At 45.2% G+C, this 27096-nt stretch overlaps 1 protein-coding gene and 1 pseudogene across 2 annotated transcripts in view; both read left to right on the top strand.

Moving 5' to 3' along the window:
* The first annotated feature begins 284 nt into the window (after nt 1–284).
* Nucleotides 285–27096, top strand: part of Wdfy1 (WD repeat and FYVE domain containing 1) — a 50879-nt gene continuing 24067 nt past the window's right edge. Inside the window, exons 1-2 of one of the 2 annotated variants that reach the window (XR_004387733.1) lie at nt 285–469; nt 22865–22932. Coding sequence is in view for 1 of the 2 variants with exons in the window: in XM_032901445.1 (XP_032757336.1) it covers nt 333–469; nt 22865–22932 (205 nt within the window). In the remaining variant the exon portion in view is untranslated. The remainder of the gene's footprint in view (nt 470–22864; nt 22933–27096) is intronic. The other variant, XM_032901445.1, reaches the window with a different exon arrangement.
* Nucleotides 9633–11512, top strand: LOC116899551 (annotated as a pseudogene).

The raw sequence follows: 27096 nt of genomic DNA, 5'->3' as shown, positions 1-27096 counted from the left end.
TGTCTTTCAAACAATGGCTTCTCAGGGTGGATGCAGTGTGGTACTGTTTGAGGGGAAGATTGTTGTGTTCTGTTACTACTCAACTCAATCCATTTCCGGGAGAACGATTTGTCTTTTTAACATTCACCAAGGTCCTGGTTTTTCATGGGGTTCCTTCTGGGGTCACAGAATTATAATTGCGCGGCTTCACCATGGAATACGGGAAGTTGCGGCTGAGCTCGCGAGCTTACGGCGGCGTGCCGAACACGCGGCCGGGTTGCCCTAAGCAACCGGCGCGTCCCCGCCCGGCGGTCAGCTGATGGGCCGCCCGCGGGGGAGGCCGCGGCTCGAACATGGCGGCCGAGATCCACTCCAGGCCGCAGAGCAGCCGCCCGGTGCTGCTGAGCAAGATTGAGGGCCACCAGGACGCCGTCACCGCAGCGCTTCTCATCCCCAAGGAGGACGGCGTGATCACCGCTAGCGAGGACAGGTAAGGTCTGGGAGCACGCGGGGGCCAGGGCGTGAGGTGGTGACGGCCACGAGGCACGGGGAACGTGGGGTCCGCGGCTCTGCCTCCTCTCTTGTTGTCACTCCGGATCGAGCGGCCACCTCGTCTCCCGCGTCCTCGTAGTCCACCGAGATTCTGGTACCGTCAGGCGGATCTGTCTTACTCCTTTAGTCTGGGACCTATCTCCCAACGCGCGCCTTTAGTCCTGGGAACCCTTACACGCTCATTCAGTCGGGAACCTGGTTCTCCAGCGCCCCCTCTATCTTGGGACCCTGACCCACAGACTGTAGGACCCCTGGACCGGGTCCTACAGCGCCCCTCCAGTCTCAGGACCCCGACGTATAGCACCCACCCATCCTGGGACCCTGATCTCTCTAGACCAAGCTCTTCCTCCAAAGGTCTTCAGTTCAGGACTCTTCACCACACCCTTCTAACCTGGGTCCTGGACCCTCCATTCCCCATCCTGACTAAACCTCTATCCTCACCGCTGGCCTGCAGTCCAGGGTTCCCAGTGCACACCCCTGCAACTAGGTGTTCCAGTCCTGCGCTTCTTGCTAGCCTTTTGCCCTGTTGACGCCCGAAACCTGCCCCATGGTGCTGCTCCAACCTCAGACCTTTGCCTCCTGTGTCTTCCTCGCTGGGTTCACCTGGTGCTCCAGAGTTTCTGGGTTCTCCTGGGTCAGTTCCAAGCCCCAGAGGACTAGCTGATTACCTTGGGACCTGGTGCGACTGTTTATTCCTCACAAGGAATCCCAGGGGCATTCACCTCTTCCTTCTAATTTGTTTGGGGGTTGAGGTTAAGGTGTATATTTTTCAGTGCTTCTTTCTCCTCCTGGCCTCGGAATCAGTTTTTAGTGTTTTGTTTTGTTTTGTTTTGTTTTACCACAGCTGCTAGAACTAGCTGAACTCTTATTGACCAAATAGTTTTCAATTTTTATATACAAGTGATTCGTTCTTTAAAAGACCAGATGCACTTATTTTAAAAGGAAAATTTTGTTTACAAGTAAGTAATTTTGTTTGCAAGTAATTTATCTCCACAAGTAAGAAACAGAATGTCATTTACCACAAGACTAAAACAAGCCGTGTTATCCATGTTCCAAACTTTTGCGGGTCACTTCGGAAAAGATTCGTTTGGTCCAGTGATTTCATTTTAGCCAAGAGGGAACTGAAGCCACAAAGGTGTTATTGGCTTCTCTGAGTCAAGGAGGTACTAAGGAAGACATGAATGGAACCCAGGACTTGTCATCTGCCCTCTGATTTTCAAGGCAGTGTAAAGTGACTGGAGAAATAGCTCTTGTTTTAAAATTGTAGCAAGTTTGAAACCTTTAAGGTTTAAAACTCGGTTGAGGGAAACAATTTCCTTAAAGCAGTGATAGGCCCCAAGTGGAAGGGCTCTGGCTAGCACTTTCTACTCTTCCCTCAAGCTGGAGGCTGAGGCCAGCCTTTTGTCTTCAGACCTTTTGAAGTGAGTGAAATTGAGGGCCTGCCTGAAAGGGAAAAGGAAACTTGAAGCCCCCATCTCTGGGAGCCTGACCTTTGTATTTGTATTTTGAATGAGCTTAGGTCCTTTTTCTCAGGTAGTGAGCAAGCTTATTTTTCTCTCCAGTTTACATGTGACTGACCTCGAGGTGGTGCTTGACTGGTAGGATCCTTGTCTGGCTATGTGAATCAGAAGTGGTCAGGGGAGAACCTGAGACCAGGGAGAAGGGATGTAAACAAGACAAGTGGCAGAATAATGGTGTTTGCGTGATACAAATGGGAATTTAGACAACAGTTCATTAGAGTCAGACAGCTTTATTTGGTAAAATATTTTATTTGTGACTCATGTATCTTGGGTAAATTGCCAGATATCTGAGATTCACTGGGTAGGGACAGTGCTAATAAAGATTTTATGGAAAGTGATTACTAAGCTGTTTTTTGACACATGTTCAGGGGAGTCTTGGATCCGCCCGTTTTTAACCGCTGCTCAACTGTCCTGCAAGATTCTGGCAAATGACTGGACCACCTAGGAGTTGCTTCTGAAGGTTTCTGATGTGTGTTTTAAGTTTTTATCGTTGGTACCACAGTTCATGGGATTTAATGCAAGGGTGGGCTGTGAGTTTTGTTCTTGTTAGTCTTTCAACAAACTGTCCTGTTTATCATATTCATTCACTCTTTCATTCAGGGACACTGTATCTATAGGGTGTAAGGTCCTGGGGATAAGAGAGGGATCAAAAGCCACAGTGCCCATGCTCATATAACTTCTGATTTATTGCTCCTTATGGCCCTTGACCTAAGGAAGCCTGTATATTTGCCTGAGGACTGGTCTTCCTCATTCAGCCAAGAGTATGTCAGGCATGCTCATTCATTCGTCTCCACCATAACTATAAAGGCATCTGGCATTAAAATAGCTCTTTGCAACTACTGAGCAGTTTACCAAGGACATGGCCTTGTGGGTTCAGCTCCCAGATGCTGGGAAGACACAGAGAGAAGAAACTCTCTGCGCTGAATTCAAGAACCATCTCTAGACGGGTTCCTCATGCATGAAGGGGTGGTTTATAGAAGGGAAGACGCACGTCCTGCTTCCAGCAGAGGGAAAGGGTAGAGGAATGTGAAGTGGTCAAGAACTCTACGTTTTAAAGTGGCCGGAGCGAAGGGTGTCTGGCAGAAAAGAGCTGAGGCCTAGAAAAGGCAGTGTCTGGTTTTGGAAAAGAATTTCGGTATGACTCTTACTTAGGAACTGGATTTGGTTTTGTAGACAGGGACAAACTTCTAAAAGCACAAGCAGATGATATGATCAGAATTTATGTTTTAGAAATGTCAAGGGGTTGGGGATTTAGCTCTACATGATCAGAATTTATGTTTTAGAAATGTCAGTAGTTCCAGGGACTAAGCCACTACCTAAAGACTATACATGGACTGACCCTGGACTCTGACCTCATAAGTAGCAATGAATATCCTAGTCATAGCACCAGTGGAAGGGGAAGCCCTGGGTCCTGCAAAAACTGAACCCCGAGTTAACTAGATTGTTGGGGAAAGGGGGGGAATGGGGGGAGGATGGGGAGGGGAACACCCATAAAGAAGGGGAGGGGGAGATTAGGGGGATATTGACACGGAAACCGGGAAAGGGATTAACATTCGAAATGTAAATAAGAAATACTCAAGTTAATAAAAAAAATAAATAAAATAAAAAAAAAAGAAAAGAAATGTCAGTAGTTAACTCTCAGAAAGGCCTTCTCTACCAGTGCAAATTTGGGGTGTGTGTGTGTGTGTGTGTGTGTGTGTGTGTGTGTGTGTGTGTGTGTTACTACATCCAAGGTCATATCCCCCCTTGAGAACAGTGCAGAATGTTTTCCTGATCAGCAGTTCCAAGACTCAATACATTTTCAAAGTAAGCAGTGGTGCCCAGGTATGGATATTTTCTCAAATCTCTTTTGGTGCTAAAATTGATCTGAATAGATGAACTGTTTTTAGTCTTTATTTATCCCGTGCACTGTGAATATTTGTTTCACTGAAAAGTAGCAGTCGTTGAGGATGCCCTTCAGGTCTTGCCAAGAGCATTATGGAACTTAAGCACACCATAGTCTGGTGGCCATTGGACAGGTCAGAAACCTGAGGTACAAACTACACCGAAGTAATTACCAAATTACCAAGGTCACAAAGCTATTAAGTGGTAGGACTGAGGTTTGAACCCAGGCCCAAGTTCTTTTTAGTCATAAAGACTCTGTGCATTAGAAGAAACCAGTGGGGGCCACATCAGTCAGCCGGTGACTGCCAGCAGCAAATACAAAGTGACAGGACTCACTTTTTGCCCCCATCCATGAGCCCTCCTTCTTACTAATTTTCAGGACTAAAATAAATGTTTTGTACCTTTTTTAATGAAACTTGGCAACTTGCACTTCAATCCTGACAATCGAACCTTTTGTATCCCTTTATTTGTGTGTGCAGATAATGTGTGTGTGAGTGTGGATGACTGTGAGCCCGGGGCAGGCAGGCCGAGCTTCCTCATCAGCTCTTTCTTCAGTTTGCTTTTTACTCAGGATTTCCTGTAGCCCAGTCTGGCCTTGAATATATTGTGCAGCTACGGAAGACCTTAAACTCCTAATTTCCCTGCATCCACCTCCTAATGCTAGGACTCTGGGCATGTGCCACCACAGTTTTTCTTTATGAAACAGGGCTCACTGTGTAGCCCAGGCTAGGCTGGAACTGAGGATCATTCTGCCTCAGCACCCCCGAGTACTAGGGTTGGAGCTGTGCGCTACCACTAATCTGCTTAGGAAAGTAACTTTAAATATTTATAGCAGGATCCAGCTAAAGTTAATTTATTACAGAAGAGCCACAGGGAACGAGGATGTCCTGAAAGGAAAAGCTAAAGAATCAAGGGGCTTCCTGAAGTCGAGGCCCACTTTTCCAAAGTCTATGCCAGCGGCTCTACCGTCAGTGGTGGCCCCTGGGGACTGTTTGAAATTATGCGCAGTCACACTGGCAGGGCAAAAGATACTGTTGGCGGATGGGCCCATGGCAGGCCCTCAGCTCAGCATCCTTCGATGCCAGGGTGACTGCTTAACATCCTGTGGTGCACAGACCCCAGTCTCCTCTTTCTGCTCTTTAGAAAGTGGTTCTCAAACGTGAGTGTTTATCAGAGTTACTTGGAGCTCTTGTGAACCAGTGGGTAGGTACTGGGCCCCCCTCCTGGAGGTTCTGTTTAGAAAAGTTAAAGTCAGGGTCCCTGAGAGAGCTGGCCTTACTGTCAAGTTCCGAGGGATTCTACTGATCCATGCTTTAAGCACCCCTGGACAAGAAGGTGGGGGGACATTGAATATCAGTCTGTGTGTGCACTGAGTACAGGTGCCTTGGAGTTCAGAGTGTTGGATCATGGGAGCTGAACTCCAGTCTTCAGTCTGTGCCCTTCATTGCTGAGCCATCTCCCCCTCAGCCCCCCTTTTCCAGCATTTTGGATATGTTTTCCTAGAGTTATTTTACAGATAACCACACCCTAACAAGAACTCTGCCTGTCACTGTGACAGAATACCTGAGATAGGCAACTTGAAAGAAGAAAAAGTTATTTTGGCTCCTGGTTTCAAGTTGTAGTCACTCAGCCTTGTTGCCTTTGGACTGTTGACAGAGCAGTGTGTCACTGCAGGGAAAGGGTGACACAGGAAACTGCGAGCTCCAGTGCAGACAGGAGGTAAAGAAGATACAGGGATAGGTCTGGCTATGCTCTTCAAGGGAACGCCTCCGATGTCTTCCTCCGGCCACATCCTAAGATTTCCAGCACCTCCTTGTAGTGTCACCAGTTAGGGACTAAACCTTTAGAAAAGCACCTTTTGGGGAACAGTATAAACCATGGAGCTTGGGTGATGGCTTAGTGGGTAAGAGTACTTGCTCTGCACACATGAGGGTCTAGGTTCAAATCTCTACCTGGACATAAAAAGCTGGACATGATTGTATGTGCCTGGTTGGGGGACACAGACAGGTGGGTCTTGCACACTCACATGTATACAGCACACACACACACACACACACACACACACACACACACACACCACCATTTCCATTAAATCAGACCACACCTAGCAGCTGAATATAATCTACCCTCTGAAGAGTATTAACTCAATCTGGATAATAAGGCTTAATTGGGGTCCTAAACTTTCAAACTAAGGACTATTTCAGCCAACTGTGACTCAGTAAAACGGTACTGTCTGCCTATTGAGGAAGTGAAAGGAAGACCACCATCAAGGGAAGTTCAGTGGTAAATTTAAGACCTGGAGTCACAGCAGTTACTGTCTGGCTAGGCAGAGGGCTAGCGGGTAGGGTGGGGTGACAGAGCCGAGATTGCCTGCCGGGCAGAATTGAGTTGTCTGAGGCAGGAGGGGTTGATTCCCCAGACACATGGCTGGTTTTGAACTCTGCTGGGACTGCACAAAAACCTAGACAGTCAGCTGGTGAAAAGATAGACATTTTCAAAGATGCATGTGCTTGCTAGAAAGCTTTCTAGCTAAGTAAGGGCTACAGACCTCTGTCTTCATTTTGACAAGGTGAGTCTTCATTAGTTCCTACTGCCACAGGAGCCTGCAAGCCCAGTGTTGGGTTCTGCAGGAGCCTTGGGTTTCTTTGGCCTAAGTCAAGCAATTACAGATCTGTGTTTTCAGGTGCAAAAAGAAAAAAAAGTAAACAAAACAAAAAAACAGAAACAACCCCCTCCAGAAAAAAAGCACCAACTTTTAGAATTCTTATAGGATTTTTCTCTTTCCAGTTACCAGCTCTCTTCATATGTTGGTTGCCTCTTAAGCGCTTTAACTTGTTTTCTGAGACAGTCTCATGTAGCCCAGGCTGGCAGTTAGTTCCTTATGAGGCTGAGGCACTGCTGATCCTCCTGCCTTCCCCTGAGTTCTGGGATTACAGGCATGTGCCTGCAAGCCAGGTTTCTGCAGTCCTGGGGCCCAAACCCAGGCCTTTGCGCATGCCTGGCAAGTACTCTCCCAACTAAGTTATGTCTCCAAACTGTTTTAGAACGCATAAACATATTAAGATGATTTGTAGGAAAATTTCTGTGTTCCTAATTGTTTATAGGGACTGACTGCAAACCCAGATTTTGGGTAAAATGCTCAGAAAGGAAATCTGTTGTGGGTGGAATCTGTTCCTATATCCAGAGCGGTTGTCATTCAAGCCTGAAAAGTAGATTCCTTAGTCTGTGTTATATGATACACAGTGAGTGAGGTGGCTGGCCGGAAGTGCAGGGACTCTCCAGTGTTAGAGGGACCCTCACTGGTAGTCATTTTCTTTTTATAGTGTAATTAAGAATGGAGGCTCCAGAGAGAGTGAGAGAGAGTGCCAAAGTTGGAATCTGAATCATGTGACCTTGGACTAGTTACTTTAGCCCCTTTGCATCATGGTCTCCTGAGCTGAAGAGTGTCCATAGTATCTACCTCATCGGGTCTTGTGAAGAGCTGACAGGTTGATAATGTAGAGGGAAAGCACTCAGAACTGAGCCTGACACAAGGGCCAGCAGCTGGGAATTCATTCCCATTTAATTTTCTTTATGTCATCAAAAGCTAAAAACATTTCTGCTGTAGTTCGCGCACGCTCACGCATGTGTGATGTGTGTGTGTTTGTGTGTGTGTGTGGTACATTCCTGTGTGTATGAATAAAGTGAATTTTTTTCCTGCCCTAAATAAGGCACTAGCATTTGGGAGTCAATTACACATGTAAACTTTTATAACTGACTTTGAGTCATGCCTTGTCTTTATTTCCTTATTTGGTCAGGTACAAGCCCTTTCGGTCGTATTCATGTCCCTCATAGATCTTTCTCCTGCTGTGTCAGAGAACCCCAAGATCAGGACTCACACCTTACAACCATACACACAGCCATGGCAAGTTGTAGTCCCAGGACACAGCATACATGTAGCACATGCAGGGAAGACAGGAAGATACCAGACCAAGCTTCTGAGAGTCCTCTCTCTGTGGAGTGAGTGACACAAGATGTGCTAAATGCCATCACTGTTGAATTACGTGACCCCAAGTGTTCAATACTGTTACATATCAGGAGTTCAGCAGAGGCGGGATGCCAAGGGTACCAAGGGCTAGTTATATGCATACCCTCACCACATCATGGACCAAAATTCTGGAGTCTTGAAAATAAAAACAAGTGTCAGGCATAAACCATATATTTTGTACAAAAACTAAACAGGATAAGCCACTCTTCTGAGTAGGGGAATGTTGGGAACCTTCTAGAAATTCAAGGTCAGAGACACCAGCTGAAGGCCATCCTTGAAGATAGTACAACTGTGTCAGACCTGACACCACTATGTGTGCCTGTCCATTTTCTTTTTTCTTTTCTTTTTTAAAAATTTATTTATTTATTATATATAAGTACATTGTAGCTGTCTTCCGACATACCAGAAGAGGGTATCAGATCTCATTAGAGATGGCTGTGAGCCACCATGTGGTTGCTGGGATTTGATCTTAGAACCTCTGGAAGAGCAGTCAGTGCTCTTCATCTCTCCATCTCTCCAGCCCATGCCTTTCCGTTTTCACCCTGCTAAACCTTGGTCACTACAGCAGCCTCCATGAGGAATTCCTGACCCCTGGGATTCCCTTCTTAAATCTGTCTTGCCAAACTGGTGTCTTCAGAATGGCTTTTCACAGTGTCATTTCCCTGAATGTGACCTTTCATTAACACTGAGGCATCAGGTCTGTAAGGGGTGAAGGGTCCTTGTGACTACTCTGTACCCAACTTTCTTTCCACACCTGCCTCTCACTTCTCAATGGTTCTGGCCAGGGTGTTCTCTGTCCCATTAAAGTCTGACACTTTTTCCCACCTAGATGCTGTGGGCTCCTGTGCACCCTCCTCAGGCCACTTTCCCTCCCCACCTCCCACATCCTCGCCTTTTAGGGCTGCTCTTTCAGTCAGAGAGTAACTCTTCTGTCTGCCAAGGTCAGCCTTTTCAGCCCCGCCCCCTCACTAGTTGGTGTTGGCTGCTGTTTGCATCCATTCATCTGACCCTCTCACATGGCCAGCCAGTACCTCCAAAGGGCGGGCCATGTGGCTAGCGATTAGCTAGCACCATTGGGTTGGTTGATAGAGCCTCACATCACTGTTTAGTAGGTCTCCCCCCTTTTTGACTTTTTTTTTTTTTTTTTTTTTCTTTTTTTTTTTCCGGAGCTGGGGACCAACCCAGGGCCTTGTGCTTCCTAGGCAAGCGCTCTACCACTGAGCTAAATCCCAAACCCCACTGGCTGACTTTAAAACCTGCCAGCTCTCCCACAAGGAACAAGCTGAACTGTAACAATGATGCTGGTTTCTAGAATCCAGCTGTTTATCACCTTCCCTCTTGCACTTGGCAAATTATTCTGAAAGTCAAGAGAGCATGAATGTGTACTTACTCACTTTAGGCAGTGTTTTTTTTATACTTCATGATGAAATGTTCTCTTTATTTTTTGAGGCAGGGGTTCTCTCATGTAGACTAGGCTTGCCTCAGACTCACTATTAACCTCAAGGATGGTCTTAAGCTGTTAGTTTCCTTGGTTCACCCACTTTGGTATTGGGATTACATGTGGGAGCCTCCACACCCCGTGTATGTGGTGCTTTGGCTGGAACTCAGGGTTTGCTGCATGCTAGGCAGGCATCCTACCAACCGGCTTTCTGTTACTCATTTCCTTCATCCACCACACGCAGCTTTATTCGGAACAGTCCCCTTCCAGACCTAAGTGGATGTGCAGCTGACTGTCTTGTTCAGACTGAGGCTGAAAGGTCCCCTGTCAGGGCAGCTTCCTCTTCTTACCTCACTTTCTTTGCTTGCCTGTGTCAGTCACCTGAAAAGGCTTCTGGGGAAATTGGGGGTGCTTGAAGTCATTTGGGAGTACCAGGTTATGGTCAGTTTGTAGAAATTCCACTTGGGCTGGCTTTCCTGGGGTACCTCCAGCATTTCCTACCTTGTGTGCTTAACTGATTTCCTCCTGCCCACTAGGGAAGTTGTTTGAAGGTCTGAACTTGCTGCTTTTGTCCCATCCATCATGCTCCTGCCTGAGTTTCTAGATGTCGGCCCACCTTTCACCATCCCCTCAGATCTGGCCTCCGGATAGCCTTTCTAGTTGACACACTTGTCTTTACTCGACGAGTGCTGGCCTCTTAAATTCTTCCAGTGTTTAAAACAGTGTAAAGCTTACAGCAGTGTGCACAGTGTTGGTTTGATTGAATCACTAAGCAAGCTAATAAAGGACCAGAGAGCAGAATTTAACAGTAACTCAGACTGCTTACTCAGTGAGTTTATTAATCGTAGGTTTCCAGACAGCTATGGGAGAGCTGAATTTTTTGTTGTTTGTATTTTTTGTTGTTGTTTGTTTGTTAACCTTAAGAAAAAGTGTTCTGGAGAGAGTGGGTTGTCTGTCTAAGAGTCTGAATGTTTGTGGTGTTGACCAGCCTGGGGTGATTTTAAAATGGGTGATGTTGAAAAAGGCAAGAAGACTTTTGGTCAGAAATGTGCCCAGTGCACACTGTGGAAAAGGGAAGCAAGCATGAGACTGGACCAAACCTCCAGGGTCTGTTTGGGCGGAAGACAGGCCAGGCTGCTGGATTCTCTTACACAGATGCCAACAAGAACAAAGGCATCACCTGGGGATGGGATGCCCTAAGGGGATATATGGAGAATCCCAAAAAGTACATCCCTAGAACAAAAATGATCTTCGCTGGAATTCAGAAAGGAGAAAGGGCAGATCTTATAGCTTATCTTCAAAAGGCTACCAATGAGTAAATCCACTGCCTTATTTATTAGAAACAAATGTCTCATGGCTTTAATGTATACCATAATTTAATTCATGCACCAAATTGAGATCATGAATGGCTAACGATGTTTTTGTCAGACAGCCCTGATTTAAGTAAAACTGACTTGTCTTAAAGCGGATATGGTCTCTTTTAAAGTAACACTTCTAGTTGTATACATGCTATCCCTGCTCTCCCTTTCTCAGGTAAGATTGGACTTAATTAGTAATGTTTTACTTTCCATAAATATGGGGGTGTGGCCTTGAACCTATTGAATGGTTTTGTACTTAGATTTATATAACTGGGTATATGAATATGTTTGAACATAATATGGGAAAATTCTATCGCCATCTCAGAATCAAGAAGACTCACCCGCGCTTCAGTGTGTGTTCACTGGCCTCTGACAGGCAATGCTAAACACCGGGAGGCAACTATTCTTGACATCGCTGTTTTAATTAGAATCCCCTACATCAATGATGCTGCCTTTTAACCACTGAAAGGAATTTACTGTAGTTTATGTATGATATCAAATAAGTATTTAATACTTCTTTATAGTTACTGATCTACAAGTTAAAATGCTTTTAGGAACAAGCACGTTAGACCTTTTAAGTCGTCTGTTATCAAAGACTAAGCTGTAATTCAGAATTGTCCTTAAGCACCCATTCAGAAACACTCATAACTGGAATTTCTGTTTATGTGAGATTGGGAATGGCCCTCTTTGCCAACTTACTAGATGGAAAGATGAAAAAAAGGAGATAATTTGTAAGTTATCAACAGTAAGAAGATAATTAAATACAATCATAGATGGTGAGAAAGAAAAGAAAGAAAGAAAGAGAGAAAGAAAGGAAGAAAGAAAGAAAGAAAGAAAGAAAGAAAGAAAGAAAGAAAGAAAGAAAGAAAGAAAGAAAGAGAAAGATGGATGTTCCGTGGCCCCTATGCTGACCCTGGCCTGTCTAGATTATCCCTGCCCTCTAGAGTTTGGGATTTTCCTTAGCACAAAATCACTTTAAAGCTCGCATCTGGACTGGTTTCTTCAGTCACACAGAGAACCCGCAGGAGGAATTTCAGCCACATGTCCATGGATTCTTGACGGTGGGGGATGCTACTGGTTGGGGTGGTGCAGTACCAGGGTCCCTGAGAGCCATCTTCTCTGGATGGAACGAATCAGCAGGCTGTGAGACTGCGTCCCCCGCAGCTCTTCACTTTTCCTTCCTGAGGTACAGGCCAGTAAGGACATTCGTCTTTGACTCAGCCAGGCTAAGCTCTCTGAAAACGAGGCCAGTTCCTAGACTTTTGGTTTTGACATCCACTCAACAACCGTCCACTGTTTTGCCTCCCTGTTGCGAAAGGAGACTCTTTGTTCTCTGGCGGAAATGAGGAGGTCAGAGTTCTAGTGACTTGGTTGGGAGGAAATTGCTTTTTATTTGATAAAGGCAGACTGAAGTGATGGTGCTATCGTTCCCTCTCCTTTCAGGCCAACATCTTAGTGTCTAGAAACTGTCCTGGGTACAGAATTAAGCATTTTTATTCATATCCTCCGGAAGTACAGTCAGACTAGGACACCATACCCTTTGTTGTGGGTGGCAGAAGTATTTAGAGATTCCCAAGTCTCAGTACCAGCATCTCTACAAGAGGTCACAAAACCCAGCTTTCTACCCAATTACTGTTCATCCGGTATTTAGTACAAATATGACTGGACTAACATTGGAGCATGTTGTATATTCTAAAAATTGCTTCTTAATTAATTGGTTGAAACTACCTAGTTATCAGCATAAAATTAGAAAATGATTAAATCGCTTTATCCCATTTGTCTTGGGATGAAAATTAGTGAGAGACACTAATTGTCAGTGTTGCTGTTGGAGGTGGGGTGTGCTTGACTTAGGCTTCTTCAGAAATAAGTGCCATTGGAGATGACAAATGGGCACAGGCTCTTCAAGGTTATTATTCAAGTATCATAGTGCATTCTGGAAAATACGTAACACACCCAGATGTATGTCCTCACAGCATTGCCAAATTAAAAATTGTACTGATTATTCTACTAGCTGCTTCCTGCGTGAGAGTCAGGGCCCTGAAGAAGAGACCCATGCTTTGCATCCATCTTACTCCAATGAGGCTTACAGGGAGCAGAGTTCATGGCTTCCCAATTCCCCAAAGGGAAGAAAAGTGAGCCCTCCCCTCTGACCCCGGGAGCGCCTTCTGTAGATCATACACTGATCTCCATGGTATGAGTGCTTCTGACCCAGGGCTGCGGTGCCGAGTCCGCTGTGCACAGGAAAGTAACAAACACACTTACTAACCGGCTAACCGGTATTATGAAATGCTTTCCTGTGCCCTCTTCAAATGTTAGAGACTTTAGTTAGGATGGGCGCAAAGTGAGGATTCTGTATTCCAGTGAGGAATTAGCTTGAGTTGCTAGCACACATGGTATGTTTCAGTCCTTTGTAAATGTTGAAGCGTGATTCCTAAGTATTTCGAAATGTATTCTGTCCATCTGTATTGGTTAGCCTTCAGTATGTTCAGACCACCTCGAAACAGCGGCTTAAAGCAGCGGCTTAAACATGGGAAAGCAGCCGGTGTTTCACTGTCATGAGCTGTGGGTCAGTGGCATGGTTTCTGACTCAGGCTCACTCATGCTTGTGACCAGCCCTGTGTCTCAGCACTGGGGAAATCTCTTGTTCTAGGCTTGTCAGGGATAATTCGGCAGGATACCAACCCCTACCCCCCAATACCTACTTCCTGTTACCTGTCATAGCTCCTTCTAGGCAGGCTATACCTACCCCAGCCCAGCAGGAAAGGCCTTTCTCAGAAGAGCCTCACTTCAGACACACTGTGGGCCATTACAGACACCAGGTAGCCTACCAAGAGGAATCAGAGAGAGATGTTCAGTGCCCATGGGAAAGGCTATACAACCAGATAGTAGAGGGCATAGAGCGGGAAGAGAACACTTCACACACAGTTGCCACAGACTCTTGACATCGTATTTCATGCTAGGTCCAGCTCAATCCACACCTTGAGGTAGTGAGAGATTTTATTAGAATCACCATTCCTGTTTAATCACAAATGTCAGATTTTCTTTGAGATTTGGAGCCCAAGTCTAGCTCAACCTAGATCTTTCTGTGCTCAGAATCTCTTAAAGGGGACCTGCCCCCCACCTCCAACACACACACACACACACACACACACACACACACACACACACACACACACACACAGTTTTAGAGCTTTGCCTAGGGTCATGCAGGAGGAATGACAAATGTCTGTAGAACTCATGGGACGCAGCCCACCAGTTAGCACAGCCACTGTGGGTGTGACCCCGAGGACCTTGTATCCTGAGGACTCTCTTCATGCTGTACGGAGGTCTGCTCTGCTTGCTGCCTTGCATTCCTTCTTAGTCTAAGAATCGTGTGAAACTCTAAGGGATGACCAGCTCCTCACGGGGCAGAATCACTGTCACTCATGATAATAGGGCTTGGTCTCTTTCAGGCATTGCTGCTGGAGCAGATTAATGATTCAGTCACCACCCTAGGAAAACATTTGGAAAAATAAAGTTATTAGCAAAGCTAGGTTAAGATGTTTTTGCTACTGGCTTTGATGTAAAAAATCTTAGGGAACAATTTGAAGTTGAGAAAGGGACACGCTTTTTAGTGAAGCTAGGGACCCTTTGTGGCCAGGGAACAAGACACATGGCAGCACTGACTGATGTGCCTCTCATTGAGGCTGGCCAGGTGATGATTGGATCCTTATATCCATTTTGCCCTCGGCTTCCGATATTATTTAGTTGCTATTGAGTAGATATGCATTCTGAGGATTTAAAGTAGATGTGACTGATTTTTTAAAATTTATTTATTTATTTCATGTATGTGAGTACACTGTAGCTGTCTTCAGACACACCAGAAGAGGGCATTGGATCCCATTACAGATGGTTGTGAGCCACCATGTGGTTGCTGGGAATTGAACTCAGGACCAGTCAGTGCTCTTAGCCAGTGAGCTATCTCTCCAGCCTGACTGATTTTTATATAAAAGTTTAGATTCATGATTCTTTTAAGATTCTTATAAGATTACTTTTAAAGATAAACAATAAAATAATCCTTTCTTAATAAACTGCAAATGGCTGCCTGCCAGGAAGAGACACTGGCTGAGGAAACCGCCTTGCTTGCTTATGCTTTGTTAGTCTACAGCACGTTGTCTAGTTCGAGTGTATGTGGGTTCTTGGGAGTGATTTGTTTTCTTTACCTGTACTACATAATGTTTATTTCTTGTAAAGGTATTGGGGAACATTACTGTTTTTCTTTTTTTCATAGTCATTCACTGAAAGAAAACTAGAATGTGATCACATTGTAATTTTATACTCCTTGACAGATTTCCCTGTGATATATAAGCCAGGGGAGAAAGAATACAGCTGTTGAAACCTTGCTTCTTCCACCCCCACCAACTATGTGTGTGTGTGTAAGGTTTGTGAGAGAATGTGTTAGAACTCTGTTCCATCCATCAAATCTGTATGAATATGTATGTAAAGCTTGTATTATGTGTGTGTGTGTGTGTGTGTGTGTGTGTGTGTGTGTGTGTGTGTGTGTGTGTGTGTATGAAATGCTTAGAGCGTGGTTGTTGGAACTTTGTTCTATCCATCCACCAAGTACGTGTACATATGTGTATGTGAAGTGCTTGGAGCCTGCTTGTTGGCGCTTTGCTCCAGCCATCCAGTGTGTGAATTTGTATATGCCTGTCTGTCTGTATATGTGTATTTATTATGTGTGAAGTGGTTGGAGCTTGTCTTTGCCTCAAATATTCTCTGTTAATATGTGTGCTTGTTTGAATTTTCTTCCTTCCTTCTCTCTAATCACTGGCTATCATCAGCCGCAGCCCTCCTTGGGTGTCATCAGCACTGATTCTGATCTCAGTCTCCATACTTTGGTGTCAAAGCTGGTCTTTGGCAATTCTTCATCTTCCTTTGTGTAGGAGTTACTGCTTTAGCAGAAAATATATGCTAATTTCTGGAAAGGTTTGTTTACTTTTTAAAAATCATACAAGGTTTTGTACATAAGGGTTTACATTGTGAGGTTTCTATCACCTTCTAGTGAGAGCTGGATGAAATTGGACAAGGCAGTGTGTTGCAGTAGCCATATTGGCTTGTATTTTTAAAGATGGCTTTCTGCTCATTTCTGTCCCTTAAAGCATAAATTGGAGGTTAAAATATCGGGGTTGGGGATTTAGCTCAGTGGTAGAGCGCTTGCCTAGCAAACGCAAGGCCCTGGGTTCGGTCCCCAGCTCCGAAAAAAAGAAAAAAAGAAAAAAAAAGGAAAAATGCCCATCATCTTTGCCTCTTTGCAGATCATGAGCTTTTCAGGAATACCTGTGTAGGTCTAGAATGCAAGAAGTCTATACCTATACAGTTTAGTGCTTTGAATTACAGGAGCTCAGCAGGGACAAACTTAGAGGGTAGAAGCTTATTGCCTTACACCTTTCAACCTAGGGAGTCTGGTACCTTTTGGGAGACTCTCTTGCCCAGCCTTCTTGCATCTGGTTTCTTGGTTTTCTCTGCAGGCACTGTGTTCTCCTCCTTTGGGAGTAATCCTATCTGGGCCTAGTCCATCCACAAACCTCTAGCTGTTTCCCACATTCATGTCTCCTTGTGGAGGCCAGAGTCCCTTCCCTGCTCTGTAGCGGCCTACAGGGAAATGCGACTCTGTATAGTCAGGATGTTCCTGACTCCCAAGCCTGCCCCAGGCACAACTTCACCTTGATGGCCAGCCGACCACTGAGTTTTTAGTCCAACACATAGAAATAGAAGTCTCTAGAGTGGTCTTGTTAAGAAGGGAAAGTGCCGGTCGTGTACTTAAAGTTGCCTCTGATTCTTATGCCCGAGGCTCTAAACAATTTAATCCTTCACTCAGTCTGTACTCCTCAGCCTGGTTCAAGCTTAATGGTGATGTTGACAGACACATTTTTAAGGCATGGAGTATTTTTGCGTTTGCTATTTTAGATAGCCGCACTTGAATACTAAGCAAAATCCAATCCTGGGGCTCACTCCAAAGTGTGTGCTTGTGGGTTTGCCAGCAGGTCCCTCGCGCTCCGTTGTCGTCCTCGTGTCCTAACAAGGATCTAGAGTCAGCGTTTGCTACACGAGTGTCCCTCCCTCACTGTCTACCCTGACTAGTCAGCCTGGTAACTGCATAGCCAGAGCACGCTTATACAACTTAGTTATATTAACTTTAATTCATTAATTAACTTTAACACAGCTCTTTTAAGGAACACTGAGTGCTTTTGGTCTAAAAGATGGGTCAGTCGATGGGCACTTGGCACCAAGCCTGAGGAACCACTTTGGGCCTCCAGAGCCCACATGGCAGAAGGAGAGACCTGACTCCTGCCCACATGCTGTATGCACACACACACACACACACACACACACACACACACACACACACACACACATTTTATGCACATTTTCTCATACCTCCTAGTCTTTATAATTATTTTTAGTGGCTAAGCTATTAAGTTACAATGCCATTTGCCACCACATTTCATTATTTACCTTTTTCTCCAAATCCTGATTCTTACCCATTAACTTCTAGATGAGAAGTTCTCATCTTTCCCCTGTTTAATTACTTCTTCAGTTGTCAGGCCTGGAATCTCTAAATCCAGCAAAGCTTGTCATCTTTGAAAAATGGTAAACACTCACTTGTACTGATTGGTTCTCTTCTACCACTGTGGACCAAACTCAAGCCATCCGTCTCAGGGGCAGGCCCTAGACCGGGTGATCCATATTGTTGATCCTGACATTACCTTTTCTCACCTTTTATGATCAGGCAAAGGTACGTGCAGCAAAACACTTGCCAAAATGTTCTAATTTCGGATGCTGACACAGTCTCAGAGCCCTGCAGTGGGCAGTCACTGCTGTTTGAGATCTTCCTGCTTTGTGCTCCACAGTCGTGGAGAACACAGATACCTAGTGTGGGAAATTTACAATACAGTAATGCAGTCTCCTAGGGCAGTGGAAGAGATCACAGCTCTGCGCCATCTCTGCTCTGTTCTAGATTGGTGATGGAGCCCTCCTCAGGGATAGGGCTCTGGGCAAACCTGTAAGCTGTTATATAGACTAGAAAGATGCACTTCCATCCGAAGTATCTTTTGAAAGACAGACTATTGTTTGAAAATGGACATTGGAAAAAACCCTAATGATTCTAAGGCGTTTCTTTTAGAAAGTTTCCTATTTAGGCTGATAGGGTCTGGGAATATCGGAGGCGATTCAGCCCCTAAATTAATAGAAATGGAGGAAAACAGCACCTGACTGTAGGTGTGCGGAAGAGAGTTGTCAAGTAGTAAAGAAATGTTCTGTTGGTTTAGTTCATCGCAGGTGAGGAAACAGTGTCAGCACAGGTCTTCTGGAGAGAAGTGGGCTTGCTTTCCACAGAACCACCAGATCTCAGGACTTAGCACTTAGGCATATTATGGAGTTGTAAGATTTTGAATAACTCACATTTAGTAAGATATCACACAGCTGTTAGTATTGCATTCAAGCAGGCTTTGCTTCTAATTTGCTAAGTGGTTAGGTCCCCCCCCCCCCAGGATTTCTTAAGCTTTTAATAACTTACACAGTTGAAGCCTATTTTTAAAATAGTCTTATTGAGCCAAGGAGAAACACTGATCATAATATGAAACAAATTCCAAGGTAATTTGTAACATTGGAAAATGTTGTTTAACGTGTGGATTCCTGAGAACTACAGAGTATCTGGGGTTGGATTTAATGTTAGTTTGATTGAGCCATAGACGTGGAAGACCTTAGCAGTACAGGAAGTGAAAGGTGCGGTTTGAAGAGAACTCTGGCTAAAGGTCCTGGAGTCTAGTACCCGCTTGGAGCCTGATTCCCAACGAGGTTACACTTTCCTGTCCTTATACAATAAGTGGTTTCCAAGGTAAAAGTTTCAGTCTCCTAGCTCGCTGGTTGGGTCCAAACCAGGGTCAGATTTGTGCCAACCAAGTTGTATGCTGTTTGTTCTACAGAGAAAAATGATTCTGTCTTCTAAATGCTGGAGTCCAGCTTAGTGGGGTCTGAGTTTGACCTTGGGCTAAATATCATTCTGAAGGTGTGTGGAGTTTGGTTATTGGGGTCCAGTGATGTGCAGAAGAGATGGGCTTTTAAGATTATTTCCTCACCACTGGGTTTCCTGATGTCTGAATGTTGACCTTGCTGAGCACAAAGGGTAAAGTGTATTCCATTAAACCCATGACCAGAGTTTTAGTGAATTTCCAACATTATCTTCTTCCTTGGCTTAGAAATGGTGACGTGGTTAGCTGCCAAATTTAACCTGTAGTGGTCCGGTTGCAGATAAAGGCAATGAACTTAAATTAAAGCAGAGCTGCATGGAACACTACTTGATCTCCAAGTGTGGCTTTTGTCCCTTGGATTTAGGGAGGAGTGGGGATCGTTTAGTGGACTTAACGCTCACCTTGGAGTTGGCCTTTTATTTATTACATGGCTTTGTCTTCATCTCTAGTGCTGACATGTAGCCATAGCATTTCTGATTTAAGCAACATGGAGTAGAGTCAGCCTAGGTAAGGCCCCTTTGGTGAATCAGGTCTCGGGTTAATCCTTGTGTGCTCCATTGAGTTTTTAAGAGGAAGGAGTTGTGTTGAAATAGTATCCACCCTATCATCTACCTAGAATGACCAGTCTGTAGAGGAAAGTTCATGGTAGAGTGTGAGGGAAAAGGGCTTGGGGTGTAACCTGAGAGGACCATATGGAGACTTGAAGTATGGTGACTCAGGAGATTTTGGGGCCTGAGCTGGGGAATCACAGGAGCTCAGTTTGTCACTCAGATCCTGGGGTTGGGTTTGAAATCACCAGTACTGGATGTTGAGCACAGAGCTCCTTGGGAGACATAGTTGCATTGGGTATACTAGAGGTGAGCTGGAGGCTGGGAAGAGACCAGAGGCAACATGGGAGGAGTGTATGGTGTGAGTGACAGGCCCTGACTGGTGGCCAAGCTGAAGACAGCAGAGAAACAACAACATGATGCTTAGCAGTTACTCTTCATTTCTTGATGAAATAGTTAGCCAGGCATGGTGTACACACCTGCAATCCCATACTCCAGAGGCTGAGGCAGGAGGATCCCACCTGAGCCAATCTGAGTAACATGGTGGTAACAACACCATGTCAAAATAAAACAAAACAAAAAACCAACAGCCCCCAAAGCAAACACATACCTGAACAGTGACACATAATTACAGTTGTTATACTTACAGAAAGATACAACTATTTATTAATTATTTTAATATCAACAAATATCTACTGTTGTTTCGTTTCTGATCACTTCATGGTTTATTTTTTTTTTAAATAAGAACTAAAATAAAACCCCACATTGTATATTTGATGTATTTCTTTTTTTGTTTTTTTGTTTTTGTTTTTTTTTCTCCATCTTTATTAAATTGGGTATTTCTTATTTACATTTCATTTGTTATTCCCTTTCCAGGTTTCCAGGCAAACATCTCCCTAACCCTTCCACCTCCCCTTCTATACGGGTGTTCCCCTCCCCATCCTCCCCCCATTACTGCCCTCCCCCCAACAATCACATTCACTGGGGGTTCAGTCTTGGCAGGACCAAGGGCTTCCCCTTCCACTGGTGCTCTTACTAGGATATTCATTGCTACCTATGCAGTTGGAGCCCAGGGTCAGTCCATGTCTTTGGGTAGTGGCTTAGTCCCTGGAAGCTCTGGTTGGTTGGCATTGTTGTTCATATGGGGTCTTGAGCCCCTTCAAGCTCTTTCAGTCCTTTCTCTGATTCCTTCAGTGGGGGTTCCGTTCTCAGTTCAGTGGTTTGCTGCTGGCTATGTATTTGCCGTATTCTGACTGTCTCTCTCAGGAGAGATCTACATCTGGTTCCTGTCAGCCTGCACTTTTTTGCTTCATCCATCTTATCTAGTTTGGTGGCTGTATATGTATGGGCCACATGTGGGGCAGGCTCTGAATTGGTGTTCCTTCAGTCTCTGTTCTAAACTTTGCCTCCCTATTCCCTTCCAAGGATATTCTTGTTCCCCTTTTAAAGAAGAGTGAAGCATTCGAATTTTGGTCATCCTTCTTGAGTTTCATGTGTTCTGTGCTTAATGTATTTCTTTTTTTTTTTTTTTTCAATTTTTTTTTTTTTCCGGAGCTGAGGACCGAACCCAGGGCCTTGCGCTTTGCTGAACAGCTTTACTGTGGTGTTAGCAGGTCCTCCGGTCCTCCTGTCTTCCTGTCTTCCTGTCCTCCTGTCCTCCTCTCCTCCTGTCCTCCTGTCCTCCTGTCCTCCTGTCCTCCCGGCATCCCTATATGCTGAAAGTAATAGCTGGGTCTAGCAGCCTGGTAAGAGTCCAGTGGCCTCAAGACGAACACAGAATAAAACAGGGTTATGCACTGTGTCGTCATGTCACCTAGTAAATGAAGATCACCGTCTAGCTTGAATCCCTTTAATCACACACAGGAGTCTCTGCAGATCTTGAGAGTCGTCATAGGGCACAGCTCTAGTGACCAACCCCAGAGCCTCATCATGCTCTTCAATGGCAGCGCCCTCCCATCTGTATAGTCTGCCTCCCTCTCTGTAGCATCCATCAGCCATACCTGAGTTTTGTCTTTATGGAACAGTTTTACTTGTCTAGAATTTCAGAAAGAAGTAACTAGGGAAATAGATGGAAATTTGGTCTAAACTTAACATTTGCAAACTGTTGCATTGCTATTAGAAATATACTTTTATTTATTCATCTCCTTGTTTCTGTGTGTGTTTTGTGGGTATGGCACAGGGATGGAGGTCAGAGCAGGACCCATGAAGTCAGTTTTCTCCTTCTATTGGGTACCAAGGATTGAATATAGGACTTCATTCTTGGTGGCAAGCACGTCTATTCAGTCAGTGAGTCACTTTGCCAGTCTGTTATTAGGAATAGGAGCACAAGGGTCTGAGAATGGCAGTGAGTGTGTGACAAAGCAGACACGACTAAATGCAGACCCAGAAGGCACTGGGGAAGAAGAGCCAGGCTGGCCTCTGCAGTACACGCCCCTGTGCCCTTTGGCTCTGTTCTCCTTTGTCCCTCTGCTGTACACACACAGGATTTCCTCACTGCCCCATGTGTGCTCTGATGAAAGAAGCCAGAGACAGGGCAGTTTCCTCCAGGGTAGGAGACTGAGAACTGTGGATAGATAAGCCAGCCCTCTTACCAACTGAGGCACTTACACCCCTGCTCCTTCTCCAACGCTCCATAGGTGTAGTCTTTTTTTCTTTCTGTTTTTGCTTCTGTGGGATAGGGTTTTGTTGTGTGTCCTAGGCTGGGTTCTAAGTCATGGTGATCATTCTTACACTCTACAAGGTTGTCAGCGTGTGTCCCTGTACCCAGCTTTTCTTCTTCGTGTCCCTACTGCTTTCCTCACTGTCTCCTGGTGAGATGACAGGTGGCTGTGTGGACACAATTGTTTTGCCTAGAAAAGTAGTTGAGAGTTCTCAGCTTCCTTTGTATATCATTATACAAATGAACATTATTAAAATTATTTGGCCTCTTGACTTCTAGGTATTATATAACTTAAAATAGTCATACTGTATATAATATATAATTATATATGTATACTATATATAACATACTAACTTCTGTCTGTGCATGTATATATTTCTTTGAATAACTTTGTAAGATCAATTAGAGGATGTAAAATTTTTTAAGTAAAAACAAAATTGTCCTGAAACCCAAAGAAAGACAAGCTAGTTGTATGCCGAGGAGTCCACAGAGGGTAGCCATTCTCATGACTTGGGCTTCTTTTACTCATATTTTGTAGAATAAGCCTTTCTAAAAGCATCGTGACAAACTCTCTGCCAAGGCTGTCATACTTCACACTGCATGTGTAGAGACTTGAATGCTGCATGTGCGTGCAGGGAGTCAGAGGCCGCTGATGGAGGAAGATGCCACAGGTGCCTGCAAGGAAGGGACGGGCCACAGGCGTTAGCTTTTGTCCATTGTGTGCTGATTTGCATACTAGATGAAGATCAATTCTGTCAGCTCACTATTGCATGGATTCAGAGGACTTAAATAAAGATAAAATAACTAAGTATCTCTCTCTCCCTCTCTCCCTCTCTCCCTCTCTCCCTCTCTCCCTCTCTCCCTCTCTCTCTCTCTGTCTTCCACAGAACCATCAGAGTATGGCTGAAAAGAGACAGCGGCCAGTACTGGCCCAGCATCTACCACACAATGGCCTGTAAGTAATGGACTTTTCCACCTCTTGTTTCTGATACCTTGGAGGATTTAAATTTCAAAAGCTTGGCTAAAATTGCCACTGGATTTCAGAATGAGTGCCTTTGTTGCTCAAGACTGCTGACAGGCTATAATAAACCACAGGAAAACTCCTTTTATAGAGGCAGCTGGTCTACCAGCCTAACTGAAACAGGACCAAAACTTAAAAAGAAAGGATTAAAAAAAGAAGAAGAAAAGACAAAGGGAAAGGGCCATTTTGCTTTGTCCCACTTTGTCCAGATTACTTACACTCAGCCGTGACTTAATGAAATAGTTTTCAGCTTCTCAGTGTGCATGAGTGCCCGTGCCTGGGCAGACGTGTGGTGGTGGAGGAGAGCCTGACTTGGTTCCGTTGCTTCCATCACATGGGAATTGCAAATTCAGGATGTTCAGCAGGCACCTCTAACCGCCAAGCCTTCTCTGTGGCCCCCAGTGGTGACTTTTTTTTTTTTTTTTTTTTTTTTTTCTTTTTTTTGAGCTGGGACCCGAACCCAGGGCCTTGCGCTTGCTAGGCAAGTGCTCTACCACTGAGCTAAATCCCAACCCCAGTGGTGACTTTTTACTCAGCGGTTGGTGGCTGATCCAGTGCTGTGAAAGACCTGCATGTTCCAGATACTGTGGTTTGACCTGAGATTGTGACCAGCTTTTTCCCTGCCCTTTTCACTGTCCCCACGTGTCGTACAAAGGTGGGGACCAAGGAGCAACACTTTGTAAGTGGACCATCTTCTTAGAAGTCAGGCATGTAGCTCCATTGGTAGACTGTTTGCTTAGCATGTTCGAAGCTCATTCAGTACCCGGCACAGCATAAAACCGTAGCCTGTGGCAACATAGCAGGGTTTAAGGCCGGCCTGTGCTCCATGACACCCTGTTCTGACTTAGAACTCATCATACATCCTCAAACCAGTCTCCCCAACATTACTTTGCCATGTTCTGTCCTACTGTTTTTCTTCAGCTTTTCTCAGAGTCAAAGCCCTGAGGAAAATGCCTGGATGCCACCCAAGGCCAAGTGGGAGGTGAATCCCAAAGACCCACAAAGGAGGCTGTTCACCGGGAGCTACATGTCCAGCTTCTGAGGAGAGTCTCGATTTAGAAAGTGTTAAGTCTTTGGTCTCACTTCTCCATGGTGCCAGGCAGGAGGCGGGGGTTAGGGGGGCAGATAGTCAAAGGAACAGGCAAAGAGCTGGTCGCACAGGAGTATGTGGAGTACATAGGCCTTTTGTAACTGAGTGAACAGCCACAGTTGTGGGGCTGCTTGAGGCACTGCGCCTTAATGAGGGATTTCCTTGAATTAAGGGCTTCCACCATCAGATGACCCCCAAGAACAGAAGAGGATTTGTTTGGAGCTTAATGGTTTGTTACTGAAGGTCATTGTGAAGTTCCTCTGTAGGAAGGCTTGTGGCAGTCGTCCTAGTCCTGGTGACACTGGTCACAGCTTTTCTAAGCATTCCAAAACTGTAAGACCTGTGTCAGTACGGATCACCAGTCACTCAGTGCAGCCCGGACAGCACGTCCCCTCGCAGCGTCCTCTCATGTATCCATTGTGTGTGCAGTGTTGGTCCTGTAATAATATCTGCCAAAAGTCAGTGGTTTGTCAGCACTAGGCCTTCCACGAGCTTTGGACAGCTGGTCGACTTCCTTATGTCACCTCAGTGAAAGTGAAATCCTGCTTAAAAGTGAGTTTGGGGGGTTGGGGATTTAGCTCAGTGGTAGAGCGCTTGCCTAGCGAGCGCAAGGCCCTGGGTTGGTCCCCAGCTCCAAAAAAAAAAAAAAAAAAAAAAAAGAAAAAAAAAGTGAGTTTGCAAGGGGATAGGGAGCACATCAGAAGGCTCCCTGATAGCTGCTCACAGCACGCTGGATAGCAGAACCTTCTCGCCACCCGTGTCTGCATGCATCGTGGTTGTGTAACCTTGGTCTTACACCCAATTCTCCCCGTGAAGTATGAAGCACCGGGTGTCTTGAAGTGTGCATGGAGCCTGTTTAAGCAGCAGGGCGAAAGGAGGGAATACCCTGTGGCCTCCTTAGCTACAGCACCACACAATGGGCTCCTGCTGGATGGGCAGCTTCGCTTCCCTCCAGTGGCCCAGCCACAGATCCGAGAGCTGCAAGGAAGCAATGGTGTGGGAACTCATCCCAGTGCCTGCAGCGCCTTGTCATCATGACGGAACACCTCGGACGCTGTTGCAGTTATCCTCCCACCCCACCCCGGCTTTCTGCCAGAGTTCATATTTTGGTCATAACAGCCTCTTGGATGCTGAACACTGGCTCATGCTCCCTGGAGCTGTAGCCTGAGATGCTTCTGCCCTGCATTGGTAATAAGTTGTATCCCTCTCCCCCTCCCCCAACTACCTTCTTGCAGTGTTGGGAAGCCAGTTCCTAGCCCTCCCTCCTTCAGGTATTTTTCTGCAACTTTATTGTGAATTAAAAGTAATAAATGTCATCTGTTTATTTTGTGGGGGTCTAGAGGACAATGTGTGGGAATCTGTTCTCCTCCTACCATGTGGCGGCAATCGCCTTTATCCACTGAGCCCTCTTGTCCGCCCCTATTCTGATCGATGGGTGCCCCCTCCCCTCCAGGGCTCCAACACCCAAGCATGGTGTTAGGTCTTGAGCATGTGACCATGGTTCTCTCTGTCCCCATCCATCCTTGACTGGGCTTCACTGGCTCTCCTGAGGTAGTTCCCAGTTAGAGAAGGAAGGGCTGGGAAGAATAGTCCTGGGCTCTGCCGAGGCTGGCTAACACCTGCATGCCAAGCGGGATCCATGTCAGCTTGTTATCATTGCTGCTAATGCATTTTGTTGTTGCTGTTGTTATTTGAGACAGGTGACACTCTGTAGCCTACCCTGGCCTTGAACTCACGGCAGTCCTTCTGTTTTTCTTCCCCATTGCTGGGATTCAGTCACAGGCTTCCATGCACAGCTCAGACGCTCTTAACTGCCTATGCTGTGGTAACACGACAGTGAGAAAATATGGCAAATGATTGATGAAAAATAACTGCTATTTTCAAATGACATTTCTTACATTAATAAATTCAAAAAACAAGAAAAATGTTTCTGCAAACTATCTGCAGATTATTGGATTTGAGATGTTTAGTGGCCATCTACCAGGTTCAACTTTGCTGTGACCAAGGCAACTCTACGTATTGCCCCGTGTAGTCAGTCTTACTCTGTAACCTCCCTTAGCAAGAGCCACTTTCAGAATCTGCTGTGGCTGAGGAAAGTGATGACTCAGTTTCTGACTTTATGCACCAGGCCTTTTTTCCTTGGCAGACATAATTCGATGATGTCATAACAGCCATTTTATGGATAAGGAAATTGAGGCTGAAGAGATTTAAGTTGATTGCTTGTGGCTGTAATTCTGATCCACCCCAGCTTATGGCTGTAGAACCACGCTGCCCACCAAAAGGGTGAGGTGGATCCACAAATGTCTTATGTGCAGGGCCAGATGGCAGTGTTGAGAGTCCATGGACCAGACAGTCTGTGCCAGCCACTCAGTCAACTCTGCACTGTAGTATGAAAGCGATTATGACCAGAGGCTCTCCTGGGCCAGCATCACAGACTGTGGATAGAACTCTGGGTGCATCTGGCTGGCTGCTCTGAGTTTTACATGTGTGAGCTCAGACTTGCAGGTGCCTTTTGTGTAGTTATTGCCATTCATTTGAAAGATGGTCTTGTGTTTTTCCTCTCTGTAAAACTGAGCAAATAGTCAGCCCACCCACTCTGGTTTCTAAACTGTACATTGCTTACCCCAGGAGAAACCTCTTATCCAGATAGATAGATAGATAGATAGATAGATAGATAGATAGATAGATAGATAGATAGATAGGTAGATAGGTAGATAGATAGATGATAGATAGGTAGATAGATAGGTAGATAGATGATAGGTAGATAGATGATAGGTAGATAGATGATTGATAGATAGATGATAGATAGGTAGATAGATAGATAGATAGATGATAGATAGGTAGATAGGTAGATAGATAGGTAGGTAGATAGATGATAGATAGGTAGATAGGTAGATAGATAGGCAGGCAGGCTATGGTATTACTGTAGCCAAACCAAACTAGGGAAGTTTTTTAATTAAAAACTCTAGATCTGTGAGAAGACAGGTTAGATAACTACGTCTCATAGG

This window comes from Rattus rattus, chromosome 4 (assembly GCF_011064425.1).
Source record: "Rattus rattus isolate New Zealand chromosome 4, Rrattus_CSIRO_v1, whole genome shotgun sequence".
Lineage (NCBI taxonomy): Eukaryota > Metazoa > Chordata > Mammalia > Rodentia > Muridae > Rattus > Rattus rattus.
The sequence above is the reverse complement of the archived record's forward strand: the minus strand, read 5'-3'. Positions and strand labels throughout refer to the sequence as shown.